This window comes from Apteryx mantelli, chromosome 4 (genome assembly GCF_036417845.1).
Source record: "Apteryx mantelli isolate bAptMan1 chromosome 4, bAptMan1.hap1, whole genome shotgun sequence".
Classification (NCBI taxonomy): Eukaryota; Metazoa; Chordata; class Aves; order Apterygiformes; family Apterygidae; genus Apteryx; species Apteryx mantelli.
Window position 1 is genome coordinate 35,385,890 of NC_089981.1, and position 27,730 is coordinate 35,413,619.

Sequence of the window (27,730 nt, forward strand, 5' to 3'; positions counted from 1 at the left end):
AGTTCAAGGGGAGGAGCACTCGGGTATTTAACTCTCTCTTAAGCATCTCTGTGTGGTGGGGCAGACTGAAATGTGGCCTGGAACACTGAAGTACTCTCATAAATTCAGTAAAACTAAGTAAATAAATACCATTCAATCTGCGTATGGTTGTGAAATCAGACACAATGGAAAGGTTTTTAGGATAGGAGCTGTAAATCAATATATATGTAGCACAAGGGGACGTTTGGCTTTTAGAAACCCCAAATTGCTGAGAAATACAAACATCAGAAACTGGACCTCTTTGCTACTCAGCTTCTAGGGTAAATGAGCACAGGGTGAAGTTTAGTTCATTCTTGATGTTCATGATCAGATTTATCCCTCCCCACTCACATTTGTGCACAGAAAGAGCTTGGCCTGAGAGCAGGTTAGGAAATCATGACCATAAGTGGAGAACCGGATCTCAGACTCTGAAGATTGAGACTAAGTTTTTGTTAGAATATTAGGTCTCATTGAACAAACACAGATTAAAACCTGCGGAGCTAGGAGGGTCAGAGTATGCCTGTGAGTCACAGAGGTAAGGGATCAGAAGGATAATCACACAGTAAGAGAGAAAGGAAGAGCTGCAGCCAGGGTGTGCTTTGAGGATAGACATGTCCACTCCTGAAGTTAGTTACGCAGTTCATCTACCCTCTGGGCTTACTTGTTACAGTCCTGCCCATTTTGAGGTGCCTGGCACATCCAGAGAGAACAGGGAAAGTATATTCACTATGACTTTAATTCTGAGAATCTTAAAAAACAGAAAAGAAGTCATTTAACTCAATGAAATCATGAACAGAGTTCATGGGGTGAACACTGTTTTACAAGGATAAGTGTTGTTTGGTAAGGAAAGCCTGGCTTAGTTTTCCTTCCTCAAGGAAAAAAAAAAAAAAAGTGAGTGTGATTCACCTCCTGTTAACACAGGTTTTTTTTAGAGTTACTCTTGAACTAACATGAGAGATGCAGCAGTTAATGAGGCCCACGGTGTCCAGCAATGATCTCAGTACAGTGGTAACTGATTCCCAGCTGTATTCTAAGATTAATGTGTTATGCATGAATTAATTTGAATAGTATATTCCTGGGTGAAGAAAAAAAAAAAAAAAAAAGGCATTCTCCTAAACTATCAAGTTAAGCTGAAGAACCATCTTCAGTTTGCAGATCCAAAAGGACATTTGTTTGGGTTGCCCTGAATTCCAAACATCAGTGAAAAGTCTTTTAGAGAGGTGTTTTTTTTTTTTTTTTTTTAGAAAGGTCATTTAAAGAAAGCAGATACATCGTTATCATATTTGCTGGATCACTTGCATGGCATCCAATTTAAGATCTCTCTCATTTTATCTCTGCTGAGGCAACTAAGTCATGTAATTTAATGTTAGTTAACATTAACTTAGAAATAAATTCATATTCACAAAAAAAGGACAAAGCCTACTGCTAAGAAAGCTGACTACTCTTGATTTAACCAAAGAGCCGTCAATACAGAAAGTGTATGGGGAAGGTTTCTTTCTTTATCATGACCCAGGTAAATGCATAATAAGTTCTTAGATAAATTTAAGTCAGACAGCTGAGAGCTAAAGACCAAAGGCTTATTCAGAGCATGCTGAAGTAATTCTGTTGGACCAGGCCCTAAACTGTGAAAATCCTGGTTGCATATTTTTGAGAAGAGATGATCCATTAAGTAGACAAAAAAACCCTTGCAGTTTGGACAGTCTGTCTATGGTAGAGCCTTTATTATTTACAGTAAAACTAATTTATGATGGTAACTCCTGTTGCAGTTAAATGCTTGCAGTATGAAAACGTACGGAAAATATGATGCAAGTACCTAGCTTTTTCTGTTATCCTATGCTTGCCAATCTCTAGCACTGGAGAATGAATCTCTCTCTAAGCCAACATTCTCCAAGGATTTTTTTTTTTGGTCTCCAAAACAAGTTAAGACATAATAAACACTTGCTGTCACATAGATAACAATTTCAGGATGCGTTTTCCAGTATTTAAAAGAGGTATACATATGGCCAAAGCAAAGCTGTCTTTTGAGAAAATATGATACACTTGGCATTGGCTTTTTTTAATGAAACAATGTCAATGGCATGTTGGAGACAATCAATGATACCTCCCCAAGGTAAGGCAGTTCTCGAGGACGAATGACTCTACAAGCCATGAGCGACTCTTTCCAAGCCGCATCATTAAAAACCTAATGATTATGGAGACCATATGTTTTTCTCTTTACAGAATTAGTCGTTAAACTTTGCCTTTTCCAGTTGTAAACTGATCTTGTAGGCAAGATGACAACTTTATGCAGAAAATAAAATAATCATAGAGTTAGATTTTTTTTTTCCTGATATATATGTTCTAGTAAGAGCTTTTTTTAAAAAGCATGTAGTTGGGTCAGTATCTTTGCCAGTTTCCACATATTTCAGGAACCAAATATAGACCCCCAAATTGTTCAATTTTTAGCTAATAGCTAGCCAAAAATCAAATTGATAGAAAATAAATTCCCTAATAGTCCGCAAACCAAAGTACATTTTAGCAGATAAGTTTTAAACATATAGGATTACTTCATGAATAACGTCTGTCAAATACATTTCACTCAGCAGCACTTCAATGGCTTCTCACTCATGTTTACTGGATATTACTTTTGTTATTGATTAAAAAAAAAAAAAAAAAAAAAAACTAACGCTAAAGGAACATGAAGCCCACCTAAACAACTACAACAGCAACAAGACATCCCCAACAGAATTTCTCCCTGCTTCTCCACAAAATAAAAGTTTTCAGGGTAAGATGAAAACCCAGAGCTGATGCTTTTTCTGAAGCTTACTGTATTATTTCTATTGAAGTATGGTCTGAGGCAAGTGTATTTTTTGCTTCTCAGGTACACAGCTTGGAATCTGCATCTGTGCACAGGCAACATCTAGAGCAACAATTTAACTGAAGACACTTCATACATCAAGCTTAGCACATAAAGAATCTTTTAGAGACCTACCTTGTTTTCAAAAGCTTCCTTTGACTTTGCTGTCTCTCAGAATGGTCCTGAATAGGCTAACCTGGGAAACCTTGAAATTCTGGAAGTTTCAGTTTAGAAGGCCACAATGTGCTCCACCAGCCCTAAATCCCCAGCCCGGCAGTTGTCAATTTACCCTGATGTGATTATTTTCAGATGCAGCCCATTGCATGCTCAGCCTTTTCTTTCTCAAGCTTTTATTGCGTTCATGTGCGACAGGGCAGTTTGCTCCATGTTTACACTTTGAGCTTCTTATCTCAATTTATATGTTGGTAGATGTGGGAATGTTGACAGCAGAGCACCAACTTTGAAAATAAGCTCCCTATGTGCAGGGGAGGAATGGAAACTTGCCTCTCAGTGACTTGCTTTGACTCTTAATGAGTTAAATCATAGGCTGCATTAAAGAAAACCTTTGAAACTGCAGTACTAAGTAAGCTCTCGGTTCCAGCTGTATTAATTGATTTTTTTCTTCCAGAAAATATTGCCATCTGCTGTTCAGTACCCTCAACTCTTAATAAATTCAGGAAAGAATATACCTTTTCAGTATTTGAAAAATCTCTCATGAAAAGAGACCAAGACAGCTTAGTCTTGCTTCCACTTTTTGGTATTAAAAAAAAAATAAATCCCAATATTGTTGCAATATTTAAGCACAACAGCAGGAGCTGTTGGGTCAAAATAGCTGTTACAGTCATTCTTGCAAGGCTCTTTGCTTAAAAATCTTTAGTAAATTTTCAATGAAAAGAAATGCCTTTACTATTTGAAATGCACTGTATAAAACCAAAGAATCTCCATCTCTTCTAGTTTTTTCAGATAAAAACAAGCAAAAGCAGCAAAAATCGAGGAACTGCAATATAGTTTTCATAGTTTTTAAAGGTCTATTTTGAATTTGAAGAGCTTTAAGTGCTGGAAACTGCTGAACACCCAGTTCTTGCAGGCACTTCAAATTGGTAGTGCAGTTTATCAGACTGCAGTTTTGAAAAGGCCATTTAGCTATATCAGCTCCGACACAGAATTGATGCATTTTTAATGAATAGTTATGTATATATCTGCTTAGGCCAGCCAAACCAATAAACCAAATTCAAGCGGATCTAAATGTCTTAAAAGAACTTTGCACTGCCTTCATAAAATTCACCTATGGCACTTTTTATTAAACACGTGAACTCACATATAGACCAGATCTAGATTTACCCATTTTCTTTAAAAACAAAACATTTAAAGTCCCGTATAAGCAGTGTTATGTAAGCATAATTGATATGATGCTGAATATTGATTTCCTTTTTTTCTGTTTCAAGCTCAACTATAAAAATGTATATATTCTGCTGAAATATAAATCACCAATGGATATTTATCAGTGGAAGACTGAAACATTAGCATGGATTTTAAAGAACCATATTTTGTTTCATTGGATGAAAGGAGGTGTACTGAGCTGAGTATGAGTTATACTGAAAATCTTCACTTATCTCCTGTAATCTCCTGCTCTACAAATATTTACCCTCTTAGCATGCTGCATACTGTGGGATAATTTAGGATGATTAACAAAAAGTTTGAACTTCAAATAGCCAAGCTACTGAAAGTGTATTCAAGAAACTGTTTTACACTACTACTAGTACTTTTCTAGTAGGATTTGAATACTGTTCTCATGTGGCTAAAAAAAACCTAGCATGGCATGCCGTTTCAGTTTCTTCAGTAATGTTCACAATTCATGTTATAACCAATGACTCAGGAAGTGAGTAAGCAGAAACAAAAACTCACAATTTAATTGTTTTGCAAGGATTTGGCTTGGGCAGGGTTTTAAGAAGCAGTTGGGCACAAACGGAACCATGTGACATCTCTGGCACATAATTCTAAAAGAATGAAATACAGAGAGAAAGGAGAGACTGCAGGTGAATGAAACCCTCAGGCATTTTTAGAGCTCTTCTTTAATGTAGGCAGAAATACTACATGGTTTGCTGTGATAGTAGCAAGACTAGACGCAATGACTTAGATGACCCTAACAGCAAGTAAAATATCACAAGTAAATTAATTTTTAAAAGGTAGAACTTCTCATCCCTTCTCACTTGAAAAAATACTTGAAAAAAACATTGAGTACTTCCACTGGAATCAATCAATAAAAAGTTTCAATTTTTAAAGGGCCTGAAAGGCAGATCTTCAAAGATACAGAAGATTTAAAGGTGTATATAGACATCTTCAAGTATCTTGTTAGGAGCATAACTCCGATTAGCTGCCTGAATGGCCTGAAGTTCTGTAAGCACATACCTTCATCAGAAGTTTCCTGATGCCTTTAAAGCTCTGGTTGTACGTGCCTCATGTCAACCCATTACACTTTTGAGTAACTTACCCAACTTGACAGCTTGCAGACCAATGTATAACTGAATGTGAGTAGGGTTAACAAAAATGAGACCTCAAATATTCATGAAATATCTCCTCCTCCAGTGCCATGAAGTTGCCAGTTTCTTACATTGGCTTTTTTTTTTTTTCCTTAAAGACTTGCAAACTACAGGAATCTGCCATAAACACTTGTCTGTAGCATTGCATTTAATGAAACATGCTTACCTCTTGAGCCTGTAAATTTTTATTTATTTTTACTAAAAAGCAAGTTATTTCATTTGGTAGAGTCTACATATTCCCAAAGTTTTGCTGAATAAATGTATTACAACAGTACGTTTCAAATCAAGAATGACTCAAGCAGAACAATAAGAGAAAAAAAAAAAAGTGCTTTAACATTGTTTTCAAATATTTATTAAAACAACGTATTAACTTTTTTTCATCTAAACAGTGATTCTGCCTGCAGTAACTGTAACCTAGAAGCCATATTACCCCCAATTGATGATTAAATATTGGCGAATCTAGAACCTCAAATAATCCTCCCCCTCCTCCCCACTAGGCACTTCTGCTATTGTCTAGGAGCACAAATAATTTTAATAATAGCTTAGCTAGCAAAAGTACAAAGGCACCAACAAAAAATGTCACTGTGCAGGAATAGACAAATACTTTTTGTCTGCTTAAAAAAAAAAAGAAAAAAAACACACTAAGAAAACGGGCTCTTAAATTTAGGATCTGAAACTACAATCACTGCTAGGGCTCCTCCTTCTTACTATGAAAATCTGCATCAGCATTCTCAGGATCTGACATAAGCCTTTTTGGCTGGCTCTTGGGGTTACAATAGCTTAGTGTCACAGATAAGCAAGCCTTAAGGAGTACTCTGCCAGAATAGTTCCCTTCTTTCAAAACACAAATGGGAATCACAGCTTTAGGTTAAGTAGTAGAGCAATATTTTATGTGAGTAGAATATGTGCTGTTGAAAAAAGTTAGGACTAAAGGGCCAGAGGTTTCACCCCGAATGAGAGAATAACAACCAAAGCAATTCAGGCGCCTACTACACGAGAATCGGAAGGTGGCTTGCGATACCACGCTTTATCCGTGTTTGCGGTAGGTGAGCCTAGGTAGAAAAGGTGACACATTAACTAACAACAGAAAATCAAAGATGAGAACACTCACTTCACTTAGTAAGCAAACATTAACAATATAATAAGGGGTTCATTTTTTTAAATATGGGGTATTAATTTAAACAAACCTCTAACTTTCAACTTTATAGGAACGTACTAGTTGCTTATGAAGCCGAACATAATAAATACAGTCGCGGAAGGAATGATTTATTTGCGCGGGCGCGCCAGGAGAGGCTCCTAGGCAGGTCCCGGCGCCGGCCCGCTGCGACGGGCGCTGCCGCGGAGCGGCCCGGGCTGGCGGGCGGCGGCGGCGGCTCCGCGGGGCGCCTCGTCCTCGTCCTCCGGCGGGCGGCGGCGGCGGCTCCCCGGGGCGGCTCGTCCTCGTCCTCCGGCGGGCGGCGGCGGCGGCTCCCCGGGGCGGCTCGTCCTCGTCCTCCGCCCGCCGCCGCGACCAAGCCCGGGGCGCGGCAAGGGGACCCCGCGGCCGCGGGGCGCGCAACCACCGGGGCGCTCAGGCGCGCAGGTAGTCGCTGCGGAGGCGGCTGAGGCGGGCACCGTGGCTGCGCACGGTGAGCGTGAGCAGGTCGTGCTTGTCGCGCAGCCCGCTGGAGACGCGCAGCGTGTCGCGCAGCAGGGCGCGGGCGCGCAGCAGCAGGCCGAGGCAGGCGTCGCCGGGGCGGGCGCCGTCGCGGGGCTCGGGCTCGCGGCCCTGGCGGAACTTGCTCTCCAGCTCGCTCAGCGCCCGCTCCGAGCTCGCGTAGGCGTCGCCGATCTGCGCGGCCTCGCGGCGCAGGTACTGGCTGTAGCTCTCCTCCCCGTCCAGGTCGTAGGAGATGCTGCGGCCGATGCCCTCCAGCACCCGGCCCGCGTCCTCCACCTGCCGGCCCAGCACCGTCAGCTCCTGGCGCAGGCTGAGGCCGCCCGGCGCCGCGCCGCACCGCCGCGGCTCGCTCACCCTGAAGAGCAGCTGGCACCGCTCGGGGTCGTCGTTCTCCTCGTAGTCGCCGTCCGGCACGAAGTAGTGGTGCAGGCTCCCGTTGGACATCTCGGGCTGCAGCGGGCCGTCGAAGTAGGCGCGGCAGAGGCTGCCGAGGCAGCCGAGCCACAGCAGGCGCAGCGCCGGCATGCTGCGGCCGGCCGCGCCGCTCCGCGCCGCTCCGCGGGCAGCCTAGGGGCGGCCGGCGCCGCGCCGCCCCGGCCCGCGGCTCGCCCGCCCCATGGGCCGGCCCGGCTCCCCCCGGCGGCGGCGGCCCGGCTCCCCGCGCCGCGGCTCTCCGCGGGGGCGCCCGGCGGCTCCGCGCTGCTGCTGCTGCTGCTGCTGCTGCTGCTGCTGCTGCTCCGCGGCGGCCGGGAGCGCTCTGGTGTCGGCTCGCCCCCGCGTCGCCTTTAAGGGGCCGCGCAGCGCGCCGCCGAGCCGCCGCGGCAGCGCAGGGGGTCGGCGCGCGGGGCCGCTCCGCCGGGCGGGAGCGCCCGGCTCGCGGAGGGGAGACGCGCAGTCCTGTCCCCTCCTGGGAAAGAGGGAAGAACCCCGCGGTCGCTCGGCTCCTCGGACAAGGGCTGCCGCAGCGCTTCCGTATGCCCGGCGGCCAGTGAAGGATGCGGGCCGAGGAAGCCAGCGTGGCTGGGAGCACACTCACTGAGACCGCACGGTTTGTCACTGATAAAGACTTAGAGGAAATGGGTTCAGGTATAAGGTATAATGCAATAAACCCTCACAGGTTAAGGCTGGGAAAATGAAATGCAACTGTAGGCACTTAAATCTGTTCTTTAATAAAACATCAAATGCGTTTGAGGAAAAGTTGATCACAGTTCAGCCTAAGACACTGACCGTAAGTCTGGAAGTGTTTCTCTTTCACGAGCCCATACTCTCTATGAATCCGGCAGCTGGATTACAGAGGGGTTGAACCTTGAGTGCAACTAATACCAATCTCCCTTTGCTGTTTCTGAATTGTTAAATCAAAGTGAGATCACAAAAAGAAAGGGTCTGGAAAGTCACCAGCTCCTTTCACATCATCCCTTCTCTTTTACGGAACACCCCCCCCCCCCCCCCAGCAGTGATTAGACCAAATCCTTTAGTCAGCCAGAGTTAAAACTCCCACTGCTGTTCATGAGAGCTTTGCATGCACAAATATTTCTATCGCCTCTTTAATATAAATATTTTAGCTATCATCCAATGTTGAAGCTCTCTGCATGTTGTAAGAAACTGTGATGCTTATGGTTAACTTTACTGGGAAATAGGTCAGCCACTCATGCTGTGTTTCTGCTTTGTTTCGCTTTTGGATATTGTAGATTGGAGCCTTATGGGGCTTCAGGGACTTAGGCTCTGTCATTCTGCTACATTGCCATTGCTTTAGACACATACCTTTCAAAACCCTTTCCTCACAGCTGCTTCATTTAGTTACCACAAGCTATTTATCTTCCTGCTTCTGGGCTAACATGAGGCAAATAACTGACTGCTACAGAGACTAATTGATACAAAGTAGTCAAATATTAATTATGTCAAAGACTAGAACCCAATTTTTCTCTTACCTGAGCACTCTAAGCATAACTCTGCAGAAACTTGTTAGCTCTTTTTGTTCTCATTTTTATTCCATGCAAAGAGTTACGCTCTAAATCAACCAGTAGTTGAGAGACTACGATGGCAGTCAGGAAGTGCAGGCTTCATAACTTTTTGGAAAATGGATTGAACTGTCTTTCATATCCTTACTGAATCCTACTGCTGGGCTGGGGCTAAAGAACCCTGGCTGTATTTTATGAAAAAAGGGTGATACAGGCCTCTTCCTCCAGGGATGCGGTTCATGAGTGCAATTGTCGAGCAGAGAGAAGCACTTTCCTGCAACCTGGAGATGAATGAGGCTTTAAAACCATCCTCTCCTCAGTATTTCCACGTATCAGGCTTTGGTGGCCGTCTGCTGATTGTCCTCGGGTGCCTAATCTCCCCATTGCACACATTCCTAGGAATTCGGGCTGGAGTAATGGGTTTAACTACGTGGCTAGACTCTTGAAAGTAAGATATAGCCGTATCAAATGTAAGCTGTCACCGTGAGTGAAGCCTTTAAAACTTAATGATAATCAGACCATAAGAGTTCCCAAGCATTGACTTTAGAACCTACTGAAGTGCCTTACGTAAGCCCTGAAGGATGTAAGAGCAAGGAACAAAAGCAAAAAAGAAACCAACCAACTAGCCAATCATGCAAAAACCTAACCCAGATACGGCAAGGGTAATATTTGAACACTTCATTTATTGAATTGCACTGAGTAGTGCTTCCAAGCCCCAGAGTCAGTTAAAACCACTTGCATATAAACCCCTCAAGGTGAGCAATGTTTGCAGAATCCAGTCAACTTTTGCACTGCTGAAAACCCAAGCCAGACAAGCTATCCAGACAGAACTGTGCCACACATTTGGAAACATTTTAAATTTGTAATTAAATTCAGAAAACATCATATAAATAGGCTGGATTAGGCTAAGCTTTTGTGCTTCAGGTTTCTATAAAAGGTTTAAAGCTTATTCAACTGAGTTTGCTTGGCATTTGTCCTTGGTCTGTGTTTGCCAATAGGGGCTCTTTCAAACACTTTTATTCCCAGGACACTCTTGTTTCACCTCAGATGTTATTTGGTTCCCAATTCTTTGCCAACCATAGTACTTTATCCACATAAGTTTCCACCCAGGCTGGTGTTATTGCCAGTTGACTGGTTTGGCTGATACTTGGGTTGCGGTGGACTTCACTTTTGAGGTCTCTTCATGCGAGTACAGCACTATAAATCACTTAGCTATAGCTTTGTCAGCATGGTTGTGCTTTCACCAGTGCCACAGTGGGTAAAAAATTCAGCCTTAGTAAATACTATTTCTCCCTCTCTCTATATATTCCAAGACTAAAAGGCATCTGTTGCTACCTGCTGCAGCTGCTGACTCCTGGCCATTGCTGTTTTCAATCCAATACGCATTATTCAAGTTTTAATTAAATGTTACATCAAAATAGTCTCTTCCTAAGTAACATCAAACAACTGAGAAGATGTAGGCTCGTGCTGACAGAACAATATTTTGTATGAGTAGCCGTTATTTGTTCTAAAATCACACTTAGAAGACAAAAATCTTAACAATGCATTGAGCTAGTCTAATATAAATGCCTTTAAGCTGTCCATAAAACCATGCACATACAAGTGAAAATCAGGTGTCTTTTTTTGTAAGAAATACACTGAAAGTAACATTTACCTTTATGTATCTATCAAGAGGTGAGTTGGAGGATCAGATGTTTTCATCACAGTTAGCAGCAGCAACAACTACAGCAATGGCTGAAACAACAACATAAAAATCAGTGTCAATGTAGAGTTTTTAAAAGTAGTTTGGGGATTGTTTTGGAGACACAGAGGGCAACAAAACAGAAGGAGGACAGAAGGGAATTTGTCAAGAATACCAGAAAAGCAGGGTGGAGAGAAGCATGAAGGAGAGGGCAGTTTTTTGCTGATCATTTCTTTTTCTGCTAGGAACCCATAGTGATAATTGTATGAGATCAGAGATCTGTGGAATTTTTGGGATGCAGCCAAGAAACAGCTGTTCCTTGTGGCATGCTCCCATGAAGACCCTTGTTGAAATCCTGGCAGCACTGAAGTCATTTTCAAAAGTCCCATTGATTTCACCATGATAATATTTTACCCCCTGTGTCTGTTAAAGCATTTAAAAACTCCTTTTGCATAAAAGAAGGTACTGGAAACAAGCAATAAATAAATAAGTGCCCTGATACTGTCTTTTTACAAATACTTGGCAAGATATATTCTGCTATGGTAAAGCCATCATTTTTCCACTGAACAGCATTAGGTTTATAATAACATAAATAAGAACAGAATTTGCTCCGCTGGAAAAGTTCTGCATTAGCCCCTTGTGCAACCGCACCGAAATCAGTGGTGGCGAGTACACAGCCCCACGCCGGAGCGAAGGCGACGCTCGCCCAGCCCTGCTCTGCAAGCGCAGCTTTATCTTCAGCTCTTGGCTCCCCCGCGACTGCTATTTCTGTCGCAGACCATGGTAAACTCTGCAGCACCAGAATGTTTTGGATGCAAATGGCCAGTAATTTGGAGAACAGCTATATTCGATATGGTCCTAAAGGCCCCACAGGCTTTAGGGTATAAACGTTGTTTTCTGACTACAGGCGTCTGTTTTCTTGCTGTGAACTGTTATAAAGGTACCTTGTTTAAACATGAGACTAACAAGTATCTCTGTGTGATTTCTAATTGTAGGGTGCAGTGCTAAACACTCAAACGGCATCAAGTTAGATGGGCAATAATGACTCAGGTATTTATCTCCTACTAATCACGTTCTTCATCAGTTACTGCTAGGTCTCTAGCATTTACCATTGCCCGTTTTTAGAAACAAAGTCTTGCTCTTGCTAAGTGCAAGGAACCAAGGGAAAGGAATACTTTTCTACATTCTTGTCTACGTTGTTTTGTTTTTTTTTTTTTAATTTGCCCCAAAGATACTGGATAAAATTAATCAAGAGCATTGTTAATTTTTCAAAATGAAATATGCAAGGGATGTGTGGATAAGGTATGGATGGATAAGATACTAATACAAATACAGGGAAAACTGAGTTCTGTGGCTGTAGATGTGCCCTGTCAGGTGTCAAAGTTACAAAAGATAAAAGCAAAGAATAGGCTCTATAATTAGAGGTGTTACCTACATATTAAGTAGACACAACAATATTATTTTGACAAGTTTTTATAATAATTTTCAGCAGCCTGCCAATACCCAGCTGCTAGACAACTACTCAGTGATACTTTTAAACAGGAATACAGATACAGCCCTACTCAAAGTTTGCTGAATTGCCTTCTATATGTGCAGGCTGCAGAAGGAAGTGAGAGGTAAAGAATTTTGTTTGACTTATTAATAGGTGGCTGGTTTATGTGTCTTATAGTTAGCACTAGCCCTTCTTGGTGAAGCGATACAGAAAATCAAATTCAAAAAACATGAGTAGTTATAAGCAGTATTAGGTATTTGGCTGAGTGTGAATAAAACTAATAGAAAGGGCTTCTAGCCTGCCAGTCTGGTTGTCTCAGAAGAATGTGCAATTAATATTGAATCTACTTCAACTTTAGTCAACACCAAAATGAGTTAAACCGTGGCAGAAAAATAGAAAAAGACGTTTTACCACAGCCTGTCTCTGTAGTGGCTGCTGTTTTATTTTATGTAAATATCATTGGACTAAACCAGAAAATTGAGGAAGCCCTCAGCTTGTTTTTGAAAAGAAAAGAGATGCATCTGGATGCTTCCTGGGAGGGGAGGGGGATTAGAAGGAAGAGAAAGAGGGGTGAACATTTAGTTAGCGACATAATTAGTCATACTGTACTAGTGCCATTTCTGTTTGCTGTGGAAATCCTGGAACCTCTAAAGGCATAAATCTAGGATTTCTGCAGAAAGATTCCTGAAGTGGAAATACAAACACTTTCTAAGTGGAAATGAAAACACTTTTGAAAGCAGCATCTTTGACCAGCAAATGGAGAAATTTTCCCGCTACTGTAAGTGTGCTTTGTCTTGTGCTGTTAAAATGTTGATCTGGTTTTCATTCCTTTCTAAAATTATTTTTAATGCAGTATGTGAAAGCGAAAAGGCTGCATGGCAAAATATATACTTTGCAAATGTTACAGAAATGTGGTTCACTAATTATTCATGATAACATGTTCTCCTTGCTGCTAACCTGTTAGGAGAAAAATCAAATTTATTTTAGGATTTTAAAAAATACTTTTCTTCTTCTTCCTTCTCTCCCTCCCTCACAAAGTAGAAAAACCTGACATATTCTGCTCAGGCAGGGTTGGGAAATAATTTGAATTTGGAAGAAGTCTACAAGAGTCTGGTGGGAAAACACTGATGTAATTTAAAATGTGATTAATACACTGATTTCAATACAGTTACTCAGGATTTGCAGTCCTGTGAAGTGATCAGATGTGTTCATTTGGCACAAGATCTCAAAATCATCTACATTTTCTCATAGCTGGATCTCACCAGGCCTATTTTCTAGGTCTGTTCCTCTACAATTTAAGCAGAGTTTGCACTATATAATTTCCAGCAAGTTTTGTTGCCTTTCTCTTACTGAGGATGCCATTTTCTGATTTCCACACGTAATCCTATCTATTAAGATCAGGGATGAATTCCTGAATAAAACTTAGATCCTCACACATTTTGATTAGTCATCAAATAACCTCTTCTCACCAATTATTCAAAGTCCCTGGTAGTGAGCTTAGATTGCGAGCCCACATATTCAGCCTAACCAGCTACAGGGAATTTTGCTAACGTGCCTCCACAATGGTTTGGTTTTTCTGTGCTCTGCCTCAGAGAAAATTGGAATATCCTTTGTGTGGATGAAAGTGAGAGAAGATGGAAAATGACAAAAAAAAATCCAAGGATTTAACTGGTTTAACCCCCTTTCACCCATTCTCTTCCCAATGTAGCAAATAAAGAATAAAACAAAATATGCTTCCATAATAAAATTCACTTCAACTCCCAGGTCTGTCTTTAAAAAGTTGGAAAATATCCATTTTGTATCCAAGCATGTTCACTCTGATTTTTATTTAAGTGTTTTTAACAGTGTATTAAGCTTAAAACTAGACTTATTTTGTATTTGAACAGTGCAAACCCAAGCATCTGGTTTCAATTGAAATATACCCAAACCTCCTTGTTAAAAGAAATCGTTCACTTTGACAAACATTCTAATAAAAATCTACTTGAAGAAGCAGGTGAAGGAATACTATTTACAGTCAGTTCTGTATTTATTTTTGTGCAGTCACGGCTGACTGTTCCCCGGGTTTTTAATGACCGTGTGCACACAGTGCATTCATTCAGCAGTCCTAACACTGTGTTATTCTCCTACGCCTGAAGTTTGTGTGGAATATTGATAGGGAATTTATACCTCCTCCTACAATTTATAGCTTTCATTTAGAATAGCACGACTTAGGGCCTGGCATTTGACACGACTTGCTTGTGGCTTTGCAGGCCTTTCCGCAGAGGATCTGAAGGGTTTTCTGCTAAAACTCGCCTCCGCTCACGCAGCCGGACCTGGAGCCCCCAGCTGTCGTTAGCTATTACTTACTTTGGAGCAAAAGCGCGCCGGGTGCGTGGCAGGTCTGCAGGAAGGCTAAGCACCCGCTTCCCAATTCACAGTCAGCAAGCAAAGGCACGCGTTGGGCTATGACGGAAAGAAGCTGCCCTGAACAAAGTTTGAGGGCTGATTTAGGGTTAGGAAATAATACGATCTTCCAGTTTGGTTGCCCTGGATGAGAAAGCTTGGCCCTGCTGCTGGCGTTCAGCACCTCTAGCTCAGCAGCGCGTTTGGACACGCGACGCGGTCGGAGAGGTGCTTCGCTCCCGCCACACGTAATGGAAATACAGCTAGGAAAGCGAGGCTTGCCTGATTTCGACCGAGCGCACGCCTCAGAGCTTGTTTGCGTTGAAACTTCGCCAGGCAAGAAGGGAGGCGCGCTGTGGGCAGCGCCGCGGCGGTCCGGCACAAACGGGCGATGCTGTGTGCGCCCCCGGGGCGAGTGCCGTGTGCGTCCTCCGGGCGAGCACCGAGCGCCCGTGCCAGGCTCTGCTGCAGCCCTGCCCGCGCCGGCTGCAGCACCTCCTGCCTCTCCAAACGCAGCTCCGCTTTCGGGAGCCCGACCCGGGCGCTTGGCTCAGGCCCCCCACGCTCGTGCCAACAAACAACGTGCTCTTCTCTGGGACGCTTTCCCCGAGGCGTGAGAGCACAGCACTGCAGCGCCGTGGAAGGATTTCCTCCGGGGCTGGGCAGGTGGTGCCCCAGCGTAAATTTGCTGAAGGATCTCAGCCCGCAAAGCCACAGAAGCACAAAACTCAGCCGCTTTCCACTCATAACCAAATAAATGCTTTTGTTTCACAGTAGGCAGTCGCAGAGGTGTTTAAAAGCTTTGCTCTTTGGAGCCTTAAGAAGGTTCAGCCAAACAAAACCAATGCAGTGACAACTGTTTGGAACAAAAATTAAGGGGGTGCTTTCAAAAACCAGAAGTGTAGGAGTAATACATAGGCAGAAGAGCTCAGCAGGGTAAATTGTATTTTGGATCAATGCGCTCTGGTTACTCTGTGCTAGCAGCCTTTGGAGCAGAGCGAGTGTGCCTAAAAATGCTGGGGTCCCTCTTTCCCCCTCCCACGCGCCATGGAGAGGGGTCTGCATGATTGGGTTGCCAGCATTAAATCTGCAGGTGGCAGCACCACGGCTGAGCAGAAGGGAACAGCAGGAGCAGGTGGCCTCCTTCCCCACATTTCCCAAATAGCCAAAGGCAGACACATTCAGAGGCACAAATATTTCATTGAAAAATGGCAATGAATGTTCCCCTTTCTGGCTCCCCTGTTGCACATTGTGACAGACTAGCAATAACCCCCGGGGAAATCCTACCCCCTGGAGCTGTGCCATGCTTTTTGTGGGAGGTGGGATTTCACCCTTGCTTTCAAAACTGCTAAATCACTAATTCTCTACCTTCTCTGTCTTCTTAAAATGCATATTGCAGGTTATGCTGCTGTCGTGGTATGGAATTGCACTTCAAAATCACTCCCTTTCTGTGGAAAGTCTGCATGCAGAATGGTGGCCAGGGATGAGCCAGCCTGAGTTTTCTTAACCCCTTCTTGTGCCAGACATTTGAATGTAAATTCAGCAAAGGAGTAGTTTACCACAGATAAAAACACTTGGAATAGCAGCAAAGTTTTTTTAGGTAACAAAACTGTACAGTTTCTCCCATTTTCTACTTATCTTCACACTTACCTCACGAAGCAATTTATGCAGAATATGGTGGGGAATTTTGAGATGAGCTTGGCCTTTGTTGCACCAACTAATGGCATTTTGACGATGATGCAGGGTCAGGCCTCTGTGTCAGGTCCAATTCTGAGGATTTGTCACTCACACTGCAAATAAGAGACATTGCCATTAAATGTACCTATATGTTTTTATGCATTTCGAAGAACAAGATTTTGCTCATGTTCTCCTATTGCTGATTTTCAAAACTACATTACACATTAGAACTGACCCAAACTACGAAGTGTTAGGCCAAGTTCTCTAACATTAATTTCAGTAAAATCATAGATGGTAGTTTGTAATCTTTAGGTTGCTTGTGAAACTGAGGAATTTGAACTAACACAGAAGTCTGCTGAGATGCAGGAACTACCTGAAATACACACAAAAATACATCAGAACTAATCAAACTTTCTTCTTCTCCCTGACCTCAGTTGGACTACTTGGGCTGCAAGATCAAGCACTTGTGATAGTTTCTCATATTTTCGCAAACATATATGCAGGATTTTCTATTAAGTAAGTGAGCAATGAGTGCTATTCTACTGCTTTCGGGAGGACTTGTAAGGTATAAATGGCAGCTAGGACCACTAACTCAGTGTCAATCAGTTAAATCATATTATTGGCAGCTTAGAAAATCTTCTCTTTGTCCCATTCCATTCATCAGCATTATTTCCCCCTCCTTTATTCCAAAAGGCATCAGTTTAGTCTTAATAATGCACTGTCAAGAATGTGAGCACACTTCTGGAAAAGGTGTCTGGACATTTGCTGCTGTTGCTGCTGCTACCGTGCCAAAAAAGGATCAGGAGTTCAAAGCTGCTTCAGCATAAATGGAGAAAAGCAATTATTTTAGTAACTAAGATAGTCATAAATAGAGATTGAGGATTGTATTTTCTAAAAATGTTTTCTCTAACTCTTCCTGAAAGTGATGGGAATTTTACCTGTGCCTTCAATGGGACAGAGTCAAAGATGAATCTTGGAAATACTTTGTTCTATATTGTAGCTGGCTTACTTGCACTTGGCTTACTTGCAAATTACTTGCAGAGAACAGCCTTTTATTTTTTGGTCTGTGAGTCATCTGGGAATCAACATAATGAATAATACAGGGATCACTACTTGTTTCTGGAAATTTAAATTTTCAGAAATCTTAGGCATTTCCAGATATGAGTAGTAATTGGTCACTGTAGTAATTCCAGATGATTTACAAATCAGAATTTGTTATTGTTAATCAAATGAATCGTGGCCTATATAATGCTTTCAAGCACTTCTCTCTAACCATTAGCTATTTGGAACTAATTACTAATATATGATGCTTAGCCTTATGACAAAGCTGTTGGATGAGAAAAATCATCACGGTAAAAATACTTCTGGTTCAGATTTTCAGCTGAATTTCATATCTGCTGGTACATACAAAAGTGTTGGCATTTCCAAATGTTTTCAGTTATCAAACATTTTCAGACTATTAGCTATACAATTTAAGAACAACTGAGTGCATAAAACACATTTTCTTAACTAATGCAAATAAAACACTTTTTTGCCTTACTTGTGCAACTGTAATGATAAAAAAAATAAATAAATTGAAGCTAATTTGGAGACTAGACTATACGCTCTAAAGCACTTCAATTCTGTTGTTCTCCTGCTACCTAAAAATTTCATTTTCATCTCTTCACCAAATAGAGAAATCTGAAATTATTACTGTATTTACACTTAACTATTGTGAAACCCCACCAGTGACTAACACAGTGATCCCTCCAGAGATCATCAATTTACCAAGTTACTTCATTGGTTACCAAACATCTTTTTTGTCAAGATGTTACCGCAATAAATATGTTGGAAGCGGATGGTGCTAGTGAACGAAAATGTGCCTCATCTCCCCTGGAATAGCACAAAATGTTCTTCTCTTTCAAAATATTCCCTACGTCTATTAGAAGCATAAGGGTTTGTCGGTGAAGTATGATCGTATGAAGAAGAAAAACTTATCCCGCTTGTTGTAGCTAGTATATAGCAGTTAATAAACAGAATATAGTAATATTTTGAATATGGATATTTTGAGTATGGATACTAGTTCTGATGCAAGCAAACGGCTTGTATCTCTTAGATGCCTTCCAGATGCATCAAGATTGTAGTAGACCTCAGTGGTTCCCCAAATTCATATTTCTGGGCACTACCATCAGCATCAGCAGCTCTGGGATCTGTGACAGATTGCGCAAGCACAGGAAATGCATTTCCAGTCCTACCTCCTCTCCTCACTTGGATCAGATGTTGACAGGAGACTCCCGCTGCCAAGTCTGAGAGCCTGGGTGCTGAAGGTGACTCTTCAGGGAGAGCTGGTTCACACCAGGCTTTGCGGGGGGTTGACAGCAGGCTTTTCTTCATCTGTAGCAACCAGACCTTTTCCAAGCTGCCAGCACATGTTTCTATGGCACTGCAACAAATCCAAAGCAAGAGTTCCTCAGTACTCATCGCCTGTAAATCAGCCACGGCCTGCGAAACGCAGCGAGAGACAGCTGGACTCCTGACAACGAGGGCGGCAGGGAGGAGAGCGACAGGCGGCAACGCGATGGTGGCGCTCTGCGCTGCGACCTCCTAGCAGGGCGAAGGTGCCCTCAGCCTCTCTGCGAAGGATGCAGCCATCCCTCTACACAGGCACCCTGGGGAGTCTGCGATGGGTCGAGGTTGTGCCACCTGGGGGCATCCTGATTTCACCGTGCTCTGGCAGCAGTTTGGGCAGCGTGCCATTGTGAGAGGAACACATAGCAGTATTTGGGCACATAGACAACAGCAGTAGTACTTTTTCTGAAGGAACCTACGGGAATTCTGATATCTGGCAAAAGGATGTGCAGTGCCTATCAAAACTACTAGAACTGTTTAAGGTTAAATCCTGGCCATGAGGAGGCCAAAGAGAAATTTCTACCGACAATGGAAAGACCAGTATTTTGTCTGTGCAGCTTGCCATGTGAGAAGACCCTTTCTGATGTGTTTCAGTGGTTCCCAGACTGACATGGACGGAACTCAGGACACATTCCCAACCCCAAAGAGCTCTTCTAAAGCTGTCATCACTACCTTCTATTTGTCATTTATATATTTTATGTGCCTCACCAAAATAATGCTGATCCCCACATGCAGTAAGATGATGGAGTGCATTATGACATGATAATTCCTGTGGGTCCATAAAGAGAAAAAAATGGACCTGCTTTCCCATCTGTGCTCTTAGACAAACTAAAGCTTAAGGCCTCGTTCCTGTCTGTATTTAACTTTGTTCACATACACAGTCCCACTAAACTCGGCAGGGTTACTTGTGTTCAGAAAGTGCAGCATATGCTAAGTCCTCACAAGACAAGGGCCTAAGGAAGCAGATGTTTTCTATATGTTCATCCTCACCAGCTGGTCAACCAGGTGAGCCAGCAAGTTTAAAACACCATGGGTGATCTCCTGAGTGGCAGTCTGGAAAATGTGTTGAACTTACGTCCCTTCCAGACATCTCGGCCTTTTCTCCCTTTACTGCCAATGCCTTCATACTTCTGAAGCTGTACCGATCAATTCAAGTGTAACCCACAAAATGATCATAGCTATTTTTTTTTATCACCACATCAAATGTAATGCTAGAAGATGACCATATCAGAACAAAATGTAAACAAGTGTAAGCCAGAAAAACATGTGGAAATAGCATTTTCTCACAATGATTATGAAGACAATCAAAAAAGTAGAGCTTCAAAGTTAAAGACAAGTGCAGACAGAGATGCTTACAAATTAGTAAAAATCAAAGAGAATATATGTCAGGAAAGTGTATTTTTTCATTCATGTAATGGTAAGAGTTAACTAAACATTTTCTTTCAGGGAAATACTGGTGAAAAAGATGAACAGTTCTAATTATTGAACAACTTCTGAGGCTTACAGCTATTTAACATGACTAAAACATTACCTTTCAGTAACATAATCTACTAAGAAACCAATATCTAGGGTTGCTGCTACTTGCACTACTCAGAAGTGAAAAAAATCTGTGTCAGATCTTTGCTGAAAGCTCTGTTGGATCCCAAGGCACACTGGATACAAGCTTGGATGCTCCCGTGCTGGCACAGGTCAGAAATACTGAGGCTTTGTATAACTGTTTGCTTGATTTGTTCTTACTGTACTTGGGCCAGCTTTTTTATAAAGCCTAAAAGTCCATACAAACATGCAGTGTCAAAGGCATATTGAAATAGGAACAATAATACCTCTCTTCCTTCTCTCCTAATTTCTCCTCATTGCTGCTGTGTCAGATACAAGGCAGTGCTCGCACTCAGCTAAAGAGCATATACACGGCCTCTGGTCAGCACTCAGCGAGGTGGGGGAGAGAGGCAGCTACCTCATTGCAGGGCGTTCTCACACTTGCTCAGTTTTTAAATCCAGTTCTAAATCAGTGTCTTTGATCAGACTGAGTGCAACTCTGGAAACATAATACACTCTGCAATCATCTTTCATTTTGTCATCAATACCTAACCATGTCTGGTGTGCAATTTGGGATATTCATCACGGAAATCTGGTTTGCTCTTAGTGTGTATGAGGCTGGTTAATTCCTTAAGAGGAATCTCCAGCATGTCCAGGGGAGGCCCTGGTCCTGCTACAGCACTGGAAGTAGGAATTTATAGGTTTGGGTGCTTTAAAACTATTTTATATGTAGTCACTGACACATTCTCCCTTTGTTGACTCATCCCCCTATAGAATACAGATATCAGTACATATGTTTTACCTTACTGGATTTTGCAAGGATTAGTTAGTGGGGTTTTTTTTATGTGTACTTTGACTTTTGTGGACCATATTTGGCAATGGGATAATGGCAGTGTAATTCCTTGTAACCCTGGGAGATCTATGACTTCTGCCCCAAGGGTGTGTATGGATGTATGTTGTGGATTGCAGCACACACAGACGCAGCTGCTCTGTGCCGCGCACCACTTAGAGTCGTGGCAGTAGCTGTACAGCTGAAATATTTTCTTATCCTTTCCATTAAGCTTAAAACAGAAAAGAAAATAGGGCTTACTTCCTGCCATGACATTACTATGAAATATTTAAACCATACACATCTCCTAAATTTAAAATCAACTTTTCCTAGCTGTTTGAATGAAATCCCTTTTATTTTGCTAAAATATTTGAGGTCAAGCAAATGTTCAGACAGCACTTGCTACTAATCCATTCCTTGCACCACTACTTAGACATGCACACAGCTAGAAATGCTCTGCAGCAGAGTCTCTTCTTTTGCAGCAAAAAAAAGGGAAAGGAAAGACAAAAGCGGTACCATGCTTAGTACAGTTCGGGAGCTGACGACTGAAGTGCCTGTGTGGCTCAGCAGGTGGCTGTCCCAGGCCTCCATTTCACCCAAGTTTTGTATTTTAACCACACCCTCTTACCTGTGCTAGCCAAGCCCAAGGACTGGTCTCCCGTGCCCAGTGCCAGGGACTGGCAGTGCTGCCTGTGCCCGTCCGGATCCGGCGTTCCCACTCGGCAGCAGCTGGGGCCGGCACCGCGGGGAGCCTTCGGCAGCCTGGTTTGCATGGGCCCCTGGAGCAGCTGCTCCTTGTCCCTTCCAGGAGAAGGGCAGCAGGCCAGGTCTAGCCTGTGGTCAAGGCAGCTGGTTGGACCACGCTGACCTAAGCCTCAAATGCCTTCACAGACCAGAGCCAGCTCTTTAGCAGCTACATCCTGCTCTTAAGTAGCACAAGCATGGATAACTGTTGCAGATGGAAAACAAGCACTCCAGTGCGTTGTTCCTATCAGAATAGAACGCAAAGCCACCGTGTCCCTAACATCACTCTAAATACTGTCAAATAGAGAGAGAGATTGTGGCCCACGTGCTGCTCGAGCCGTTGCACACCTCTGTGCGAGCTGGCCGGCCGGTCCTTCCAGCTGCAGACATACGGTCCCTGCTGCGTGGCCACAAGCTTTGTGCTAACACTGGTTTCCGCCGTTTTCGCCTCCCTGCCTGCAGCAGCCAACTCTACTGTTGCTAGAGCGATACAGGACTACCGCACCTGAGGCCTTTCCGGCATCTCCCCAAAAGCCTCCCACAGGCGCGGTGCTCTATGCAACACAGAGCCTTGCTGCTGGTGCAGCTTTTCCGCTTACCTGCCTGCTCTGTGCAACAGTATAGAGGACTGTGGATGAGTCCTGGACCTGGTGGCTGGCTGGCTTCAAGGGCGTCTGGGGGCCTGAGCTGCCACGGGGGAGATGCGCTTCTGGCAGCGCGGGAGCTCCCAGGGGCTGCACTGGTACACGGCACTGAGCCGCACAGTGGTGTCCCCGCTGACCTAAATTGCAACACTTAGTTCACTGCTTTGCTGAAGAAATTGAGGCCTTTACGAATGATCTTAGCCAGTCAGTTCTAGAGCTATTCAGAAAAAAGTCCGTTTTAGAAAAAATATAAACAAATCCAAATCTCAGTTGTTGTATGAATACTATCATAGCAAGGCTCTGTGAAAGGCTTGTGGCAAGATCCATGAAATTTAAATTATAATTGTGATATAAGGATGAAATTCAAAATTGTTCTATGGCTGTAACTGAGGCGTAGCTGGGTGTCAGGGTCATGCCTGTGTGCGCACCCAGCACACTTCAGTCATCAGCTCCCGGGGTGGTCCAAGGTCTCCCCAGCTAGTTGTCTGCATAGACAGGACAATGGAGCCACCTTCACAGCAAAGCATTCAACGTTGTGTTGCAGGAGCCCCCCAGGTGGGGAGCATTTGCTAACTGCTAAACACTATCTGTGTGCTTCAGCATGTTGATTAACACCCTGGGTGGAGAGTTGGGCAGTCCCAGCAGCTCCCCCAAGCAGTTCTCGCTGCAGAATTGACCAAACCGTACACAGAGAATTTTATATATTCAATAGAAACTGTTCCGGCAGATGCAGGAGTGCTCACATAGGACAGTCTTTTGTACATAGCTGAAATAGTTAGGAGATGCTTTGTTCATAGTTTAAGCTATTCAGTAGAAACAGATCATGCATATGCTAGAGTGGTCAAGTAGGACCACAGCCCAGCTGGATATAAAAATTCAGCAGAACAGCAGTCTGGGGAGTCTCACCTGATCCAGCTGAAGATGCTGTTGCAAGGACCTTGCAGTGGAGACTCCCATCACCCCCAGACAGGGACTGACCATCCCATCTGAGAGGTGCATTCCCCCCTGTGAGTACCACCCTATGGAAAAGATGAATCAGGGTTTTTTTGTTCCTGACCAATGCTTTTTCCACATGTCTCTGGACAACAGGCAAAACATAGGGGTGTTGAAAAGCTGGAGTTTCAGAACTGAGACTTCAACATCAAAATGCAGTCCTGAAAGCCCATTCTCTTACCTGTGCCCCATGTCACTTGGGGTTTAGTTTGGAAAGCCTTTTCAGTGTGAATCCTATGTCAGCATTCATGTGAATAAGGCTTACTGCTAACGGCCACTGCAAAATAAGATGCATGATAATCTGCATAGGGCCTTCTTCGTCCCCTCCTCCCCTCTGCACTTATTCAAGAGAAAAACACAGCGGCTCTCAGTCAAGAGTGGGATGTGATTTAGTGCCTTCACAATCTTACATTTTCTCCTCTGAATTGCTTGGTCCTTTTCTCCCACACAGCAATGAACATGTGGCACACAGATGTTGCCCCAGAGTGGAAATCTACCTGTTTACCTTCCTTAAATCATTATTTTCTAATTCTCATTAATAACGATATCTGTTCTAGGACAGTTAAGCATATGACTCTAGAAAAATAAAGGACCTCAGTTTTATGGATCTCAGCTGCACAGTGCACATCAGCAATATGATTCTTCTAGGTTATGAGCTAACAAACACCAAGCTGCACTATTCTTGCTGTATTTTTCTTGAACACTTGCTTTTCCTAGACAGCAGTGGGAAACTATCTTCAATTGCTTATATATTTCTGTAAATCTGGAGAATTTCTCTGTGATCCTGAGTGCTGCCTGAAATGCAACACAGTATTTCATTTTGAAATGATAGGCACAGTGGCAAGAATCTAGCTGTTTCTGAGAACTGGGAGGCATCAGGGAAAAGTGCATAGGCTTAAAGAAAAAAAAAATACTGCTGTCAGAATGCAGCTAGGTGTGCCCTTCTGCCTGATTGCCTGCTGAAGGTACAAATCCTAGTACTCAGGAGAGCTATGAAAATGATAACCTTGGAGCCTGAAAGCCATTAGTTGATAACTGAGAGATAAATCAACCTCCATGCTGGGGAGATCCCTGGGATTACGGCTGTCTTTGCTAGCAGCTGTGATGTACCAGGTTGCCATACACAGGCATAGCTTCTAGACGTGTGTTGCCTTGGGTATTGAAAGTAGCTATTTGTGGCCACATCTCAGATCAAGATAAATGTTCAAATATTTACCTAGCTTCACAGATGATTTTGCAGATTGCAGTGGGTTGTATACTGTGAAGTAAATATTTATGAAGCTGGCTTTACAGCAGGTGCATCACCTACCACAGCTATGCTTACATTAATATTGCTAGAAATGCCTTTTCAAACCCAAAGCAAGGTTTGTCCCAGTACGGGGCAGGAAAAAAAAAAAAGTAAGACTCACCTAGTTTGAAATCAGCTAAACTGGAAGTATTCTTTGAGGATGATAACAAGGGCAAGGTTAAGCACTTTGTCTTGTATCTGTCTGTTTTTTAAATCACAGCCACCGTGGAAGAAAAAATTGGAACAGTTTGTACCACAGAGGCGCTGAAAGGCCACGGGAACTGTAGCCTACGTGGAGACTTCCCTTATTGGGGGTTGTCATCAGTGACCCAGGAGCAAAGCTGAGGTGCTAAAAGCCCAGGCAGCCTCTGCAGAGAGTGCGCAGTGAGGAACCAGGCAGACGAAAATTAAGTCTGGTAAGTTTGTAACCGTTTATAGCAGGGTTCTGAGTAATCCAAAAGAAAATTCCCACAAAATTTATTGGGCCAGAAACATGCCATTTAAAACCTGAAACCTCCAAAACCTTTTCAGTCAAAACCCCAGAGCTTTTGGCTTTTAAGCTCTTTGAAACAAAATGACAGAGAGGAACAAGGCAATTGTTAGCAACAGCTCTAAGCATTAACATTTGAAAAGCGTCCCTCACTGTGCTTTAAACAGGCTCTCAGAAAGGTCTGAGACCACTTCCAAAAACTGGCACACTTGCTTTTTCCAATACACTGCTGAGGAAGCCAAACAGGATTATTTCTCGAGTATATTTCACTTATATATATGGATCACTAGCAATTATGAATACAATAGCTTAAGATGTCTTCATTTCAGCATAATATCCTGTACATTTAAATAATGAGACTGATTCTCAGGGAGGAATTTGGTGGTTTCAGAAAGAACAGTCTCTGTGAAACCCGTAAATATAACTCATTAGGATTTATCTCTGTTAGGAGCTGGCCGCTTCTGCTGTATCTGTACCTCTTGTCTTTTCCACAGAGCTTCTGACACTGCAATCATCTACTGACTGGGTGCGGAGTCCCCTCTCGTCACTGATTTTGCATTGGCATAACCACAGCGTTACTGTTACACAGCATAAAAAAGAGCTGAAGTCCAGACCGCTTGGAGTCCTACATGCATCAAGTGCTGTGTACATGAAATGCGAAAAAACAGCCTGGTGTACCATCTCCTGGTGCCGTTTCTTACTTACTGTTCACTGATGAGCTCTGCTTGTGACTAAGACCCTGTAGCAATAAGTTCTGGACAAACAGGACAAAAAATGACAGTCTCTGCCCAGAAAAATGTGTATACGAAATGATTTGTTATAAAACAGTTCTTTTTTAGACAGACTTCAGAAATTTTTAATTCTTTTTCTCAACCTCGGAAATGAAGGACTTTTATTTATTTCTCCAGTGGATGAGAAACTTTCTGCTTCTTTTTCATTTCATAGGTATTTTTTCTTTTAGGAAACTACTGCTCTATCTTGTTTAACAGTTTAGTCCAAAGTATACTTCCTTTAATGATTTTCTTACATTTCTTGCCTCTGACCAATGTTTTGAATTATAGTACTGTGGCTTCACGCTCATGTGACCAAGGAATAAAGCTTTAGAGTTCTGGTTGCAAAATATAATTCATTATAGCCTCACAAGTTTACTTTAACAGTAGCGTTTCCCTCTAACAGTCTAGTCTCATTTATTTCTTGCAGCTACTGTCATGCCTGTATTTGTCCAGCTCCAGTTAGCCTCTAACAGTTTCACACCTCCAGTGCTCCTGGGATAAGAAGCAGGGATAAACTGAAGGAATAGAAACTAGATTATCTGCCTTTATTCTTCATATCAGGAAAAAAAACCCTCTAGACAACAGAACCCTGTGTTTAAAGCATGAACTAGGAAGGAGAGTTCTCCATTAGACATTATGCACAAAAATCAATTAAAGATACCAGGTTGGGATCCCATCCTTCTTCTCACAGCAATGAGAAACGCTCTTGTTCAGCTTTCCCAGCATGTCTCTCTGACTCAGTTGTGGCAGCTTGGCTAGTTAGGGATTGCAAAACATTTTCTCTTTAAAGGTCAGCTGTTCAAGGGGCATGAACTCAGTTTGCCCTGAAATGTAGAATGCACTGTTTGGTATGCCCAGGCTTGTCTTCCAAATTTCAGACTTTTGGCCAAAGGAATCTTCAAAGCTGTATATCCCCCAAACCCTTATTTTTTCTTAAGATTCAGAGATTATGCCCATTTCAGTGTGTGCAGACCTAGTGATCCAATTAGGCACCAAATCGCAACCCCGTCTCCTCCAGAGCATTCACTTGCTAGGCAGAGTAGCACCACTGAAGCTAGTATTCACAAAAGGGCTTTGTAGCTCATAACTCAAAAGTCTCAGCTCAAAACTAGCATTACATGTTATGGCTGTGGACACAGTTGTCAAAAAACTTTCCAGGCTATCAATTCACCCCTTAAACTGGGTATGTGACATCTTTATACTGCATAACATTAAATAAAATTGAGTTCAAGGAAACAACTCTACACCGAAAATTCTCTTCTTGGTGCAAATTTTTTGCTTTGCGTTGTGCAGATGTGTAGTACATCAGCAAGATAATCCTGCTATTGCTACTTTGTCCTGATTGCCTTATTTTGCAGGAAACATTTGATCTATTTGCATCTGTTTATGGAGAGAGAACAAGCATTTCAAGGGAAAGAGAATAAAGAACAGCAAACTGGGAAAATGCTTTCTCTGTCAGCACTACAATATTAATAGCACTTGCTGTTTCACTCAGTAATAAATAACAAGCCATTCCTTCCTAAAAAAAAAGAAGCAAGCACACGCCCTTAGCCAAAAACATCCGAAGCAGAAAGGCCAAATTTCCATAAGTGCAAGACTACATTAATTATGTGTCTAAACAGTTCCCAGCATTTGCAGAAAGCAACTGCTTCAGAAAGATCTGCTTCAGAGCTGTTACATTTGAAAACGTACTTTCAGAGCTCCACAAAGTTGATAAGCAAAACAACCTGAGCTCCGGAGCAGGTTTCCTTTAGGTGCTGTGCAGGGCACAAGGGCAGAGGCTGCCCCGCGTGCCTGTCCC

The 27,730-nt window shown here is 42.9% G+C and overlaps 2 protein-coding genes and 1 long non-coding RNA gene across 8 annotated transcripts in view; 1 reads left to right on the top strand and 2 right to left on the bottom strand.

Moving 5' to 3' along the window:
• BBOX1 (gamma-butyrobetaine hydroxylase 1) overlaps positions 1-27,730 on the bottom strand; it is a 94,498-nt gene that overhangs the window by 50,110 nt on the left and 16,658 nt on the right. For 5 of the 6 annotated variants that reach the window (XM_067296233.1, XM_067296232.1, XM_013959379.2 and 2 more), the window contains 3 exons: positions 18,479-18,666; positions 16,218-16,357; positions 10,667-10,746 (listed from right to left, as the gene is read on the bottom strand). The gene's annotated coding sequence lies outside the window, so the exon portion shown is untranslated. Of the gene's footprint in view, positions 1-8,542; positions 9,294-10,666; positions 10,747-16,217; positions 16,358-18,478; positions 18,667-27,730 lie in introns of those variants that run through there. The other variant, XR_001294959.2, reaches the window with a different exon arrangement.
• On the bottom strand, positions 5,564-7,671 carry FIBIN (fin bud initiation factor homolog). Its single transcript, XM_067296230.1, has one exon. It carries the CDS (start codon positions 7,577-7,579, stop codon positions 6,965-6,967), a length of 615 nt encoding a protein of 204 aa, XP_067152331.1. The 5' UTR covers positions 7,580-7,671; the 3' UTR covers positions 5,564-6,964.
• On the top strand, positions 12,886-26,248 carry LOC106498379 (uncharacterized). Its single transcript, XR_001294960.2, has 3 exons — positions 12,886-12,963; positions 24,887-25,082; positions 25,651-26,248. It is a non-coding gene; the product is annotated as an uncharacterized lncRNA (long non-coding RNA).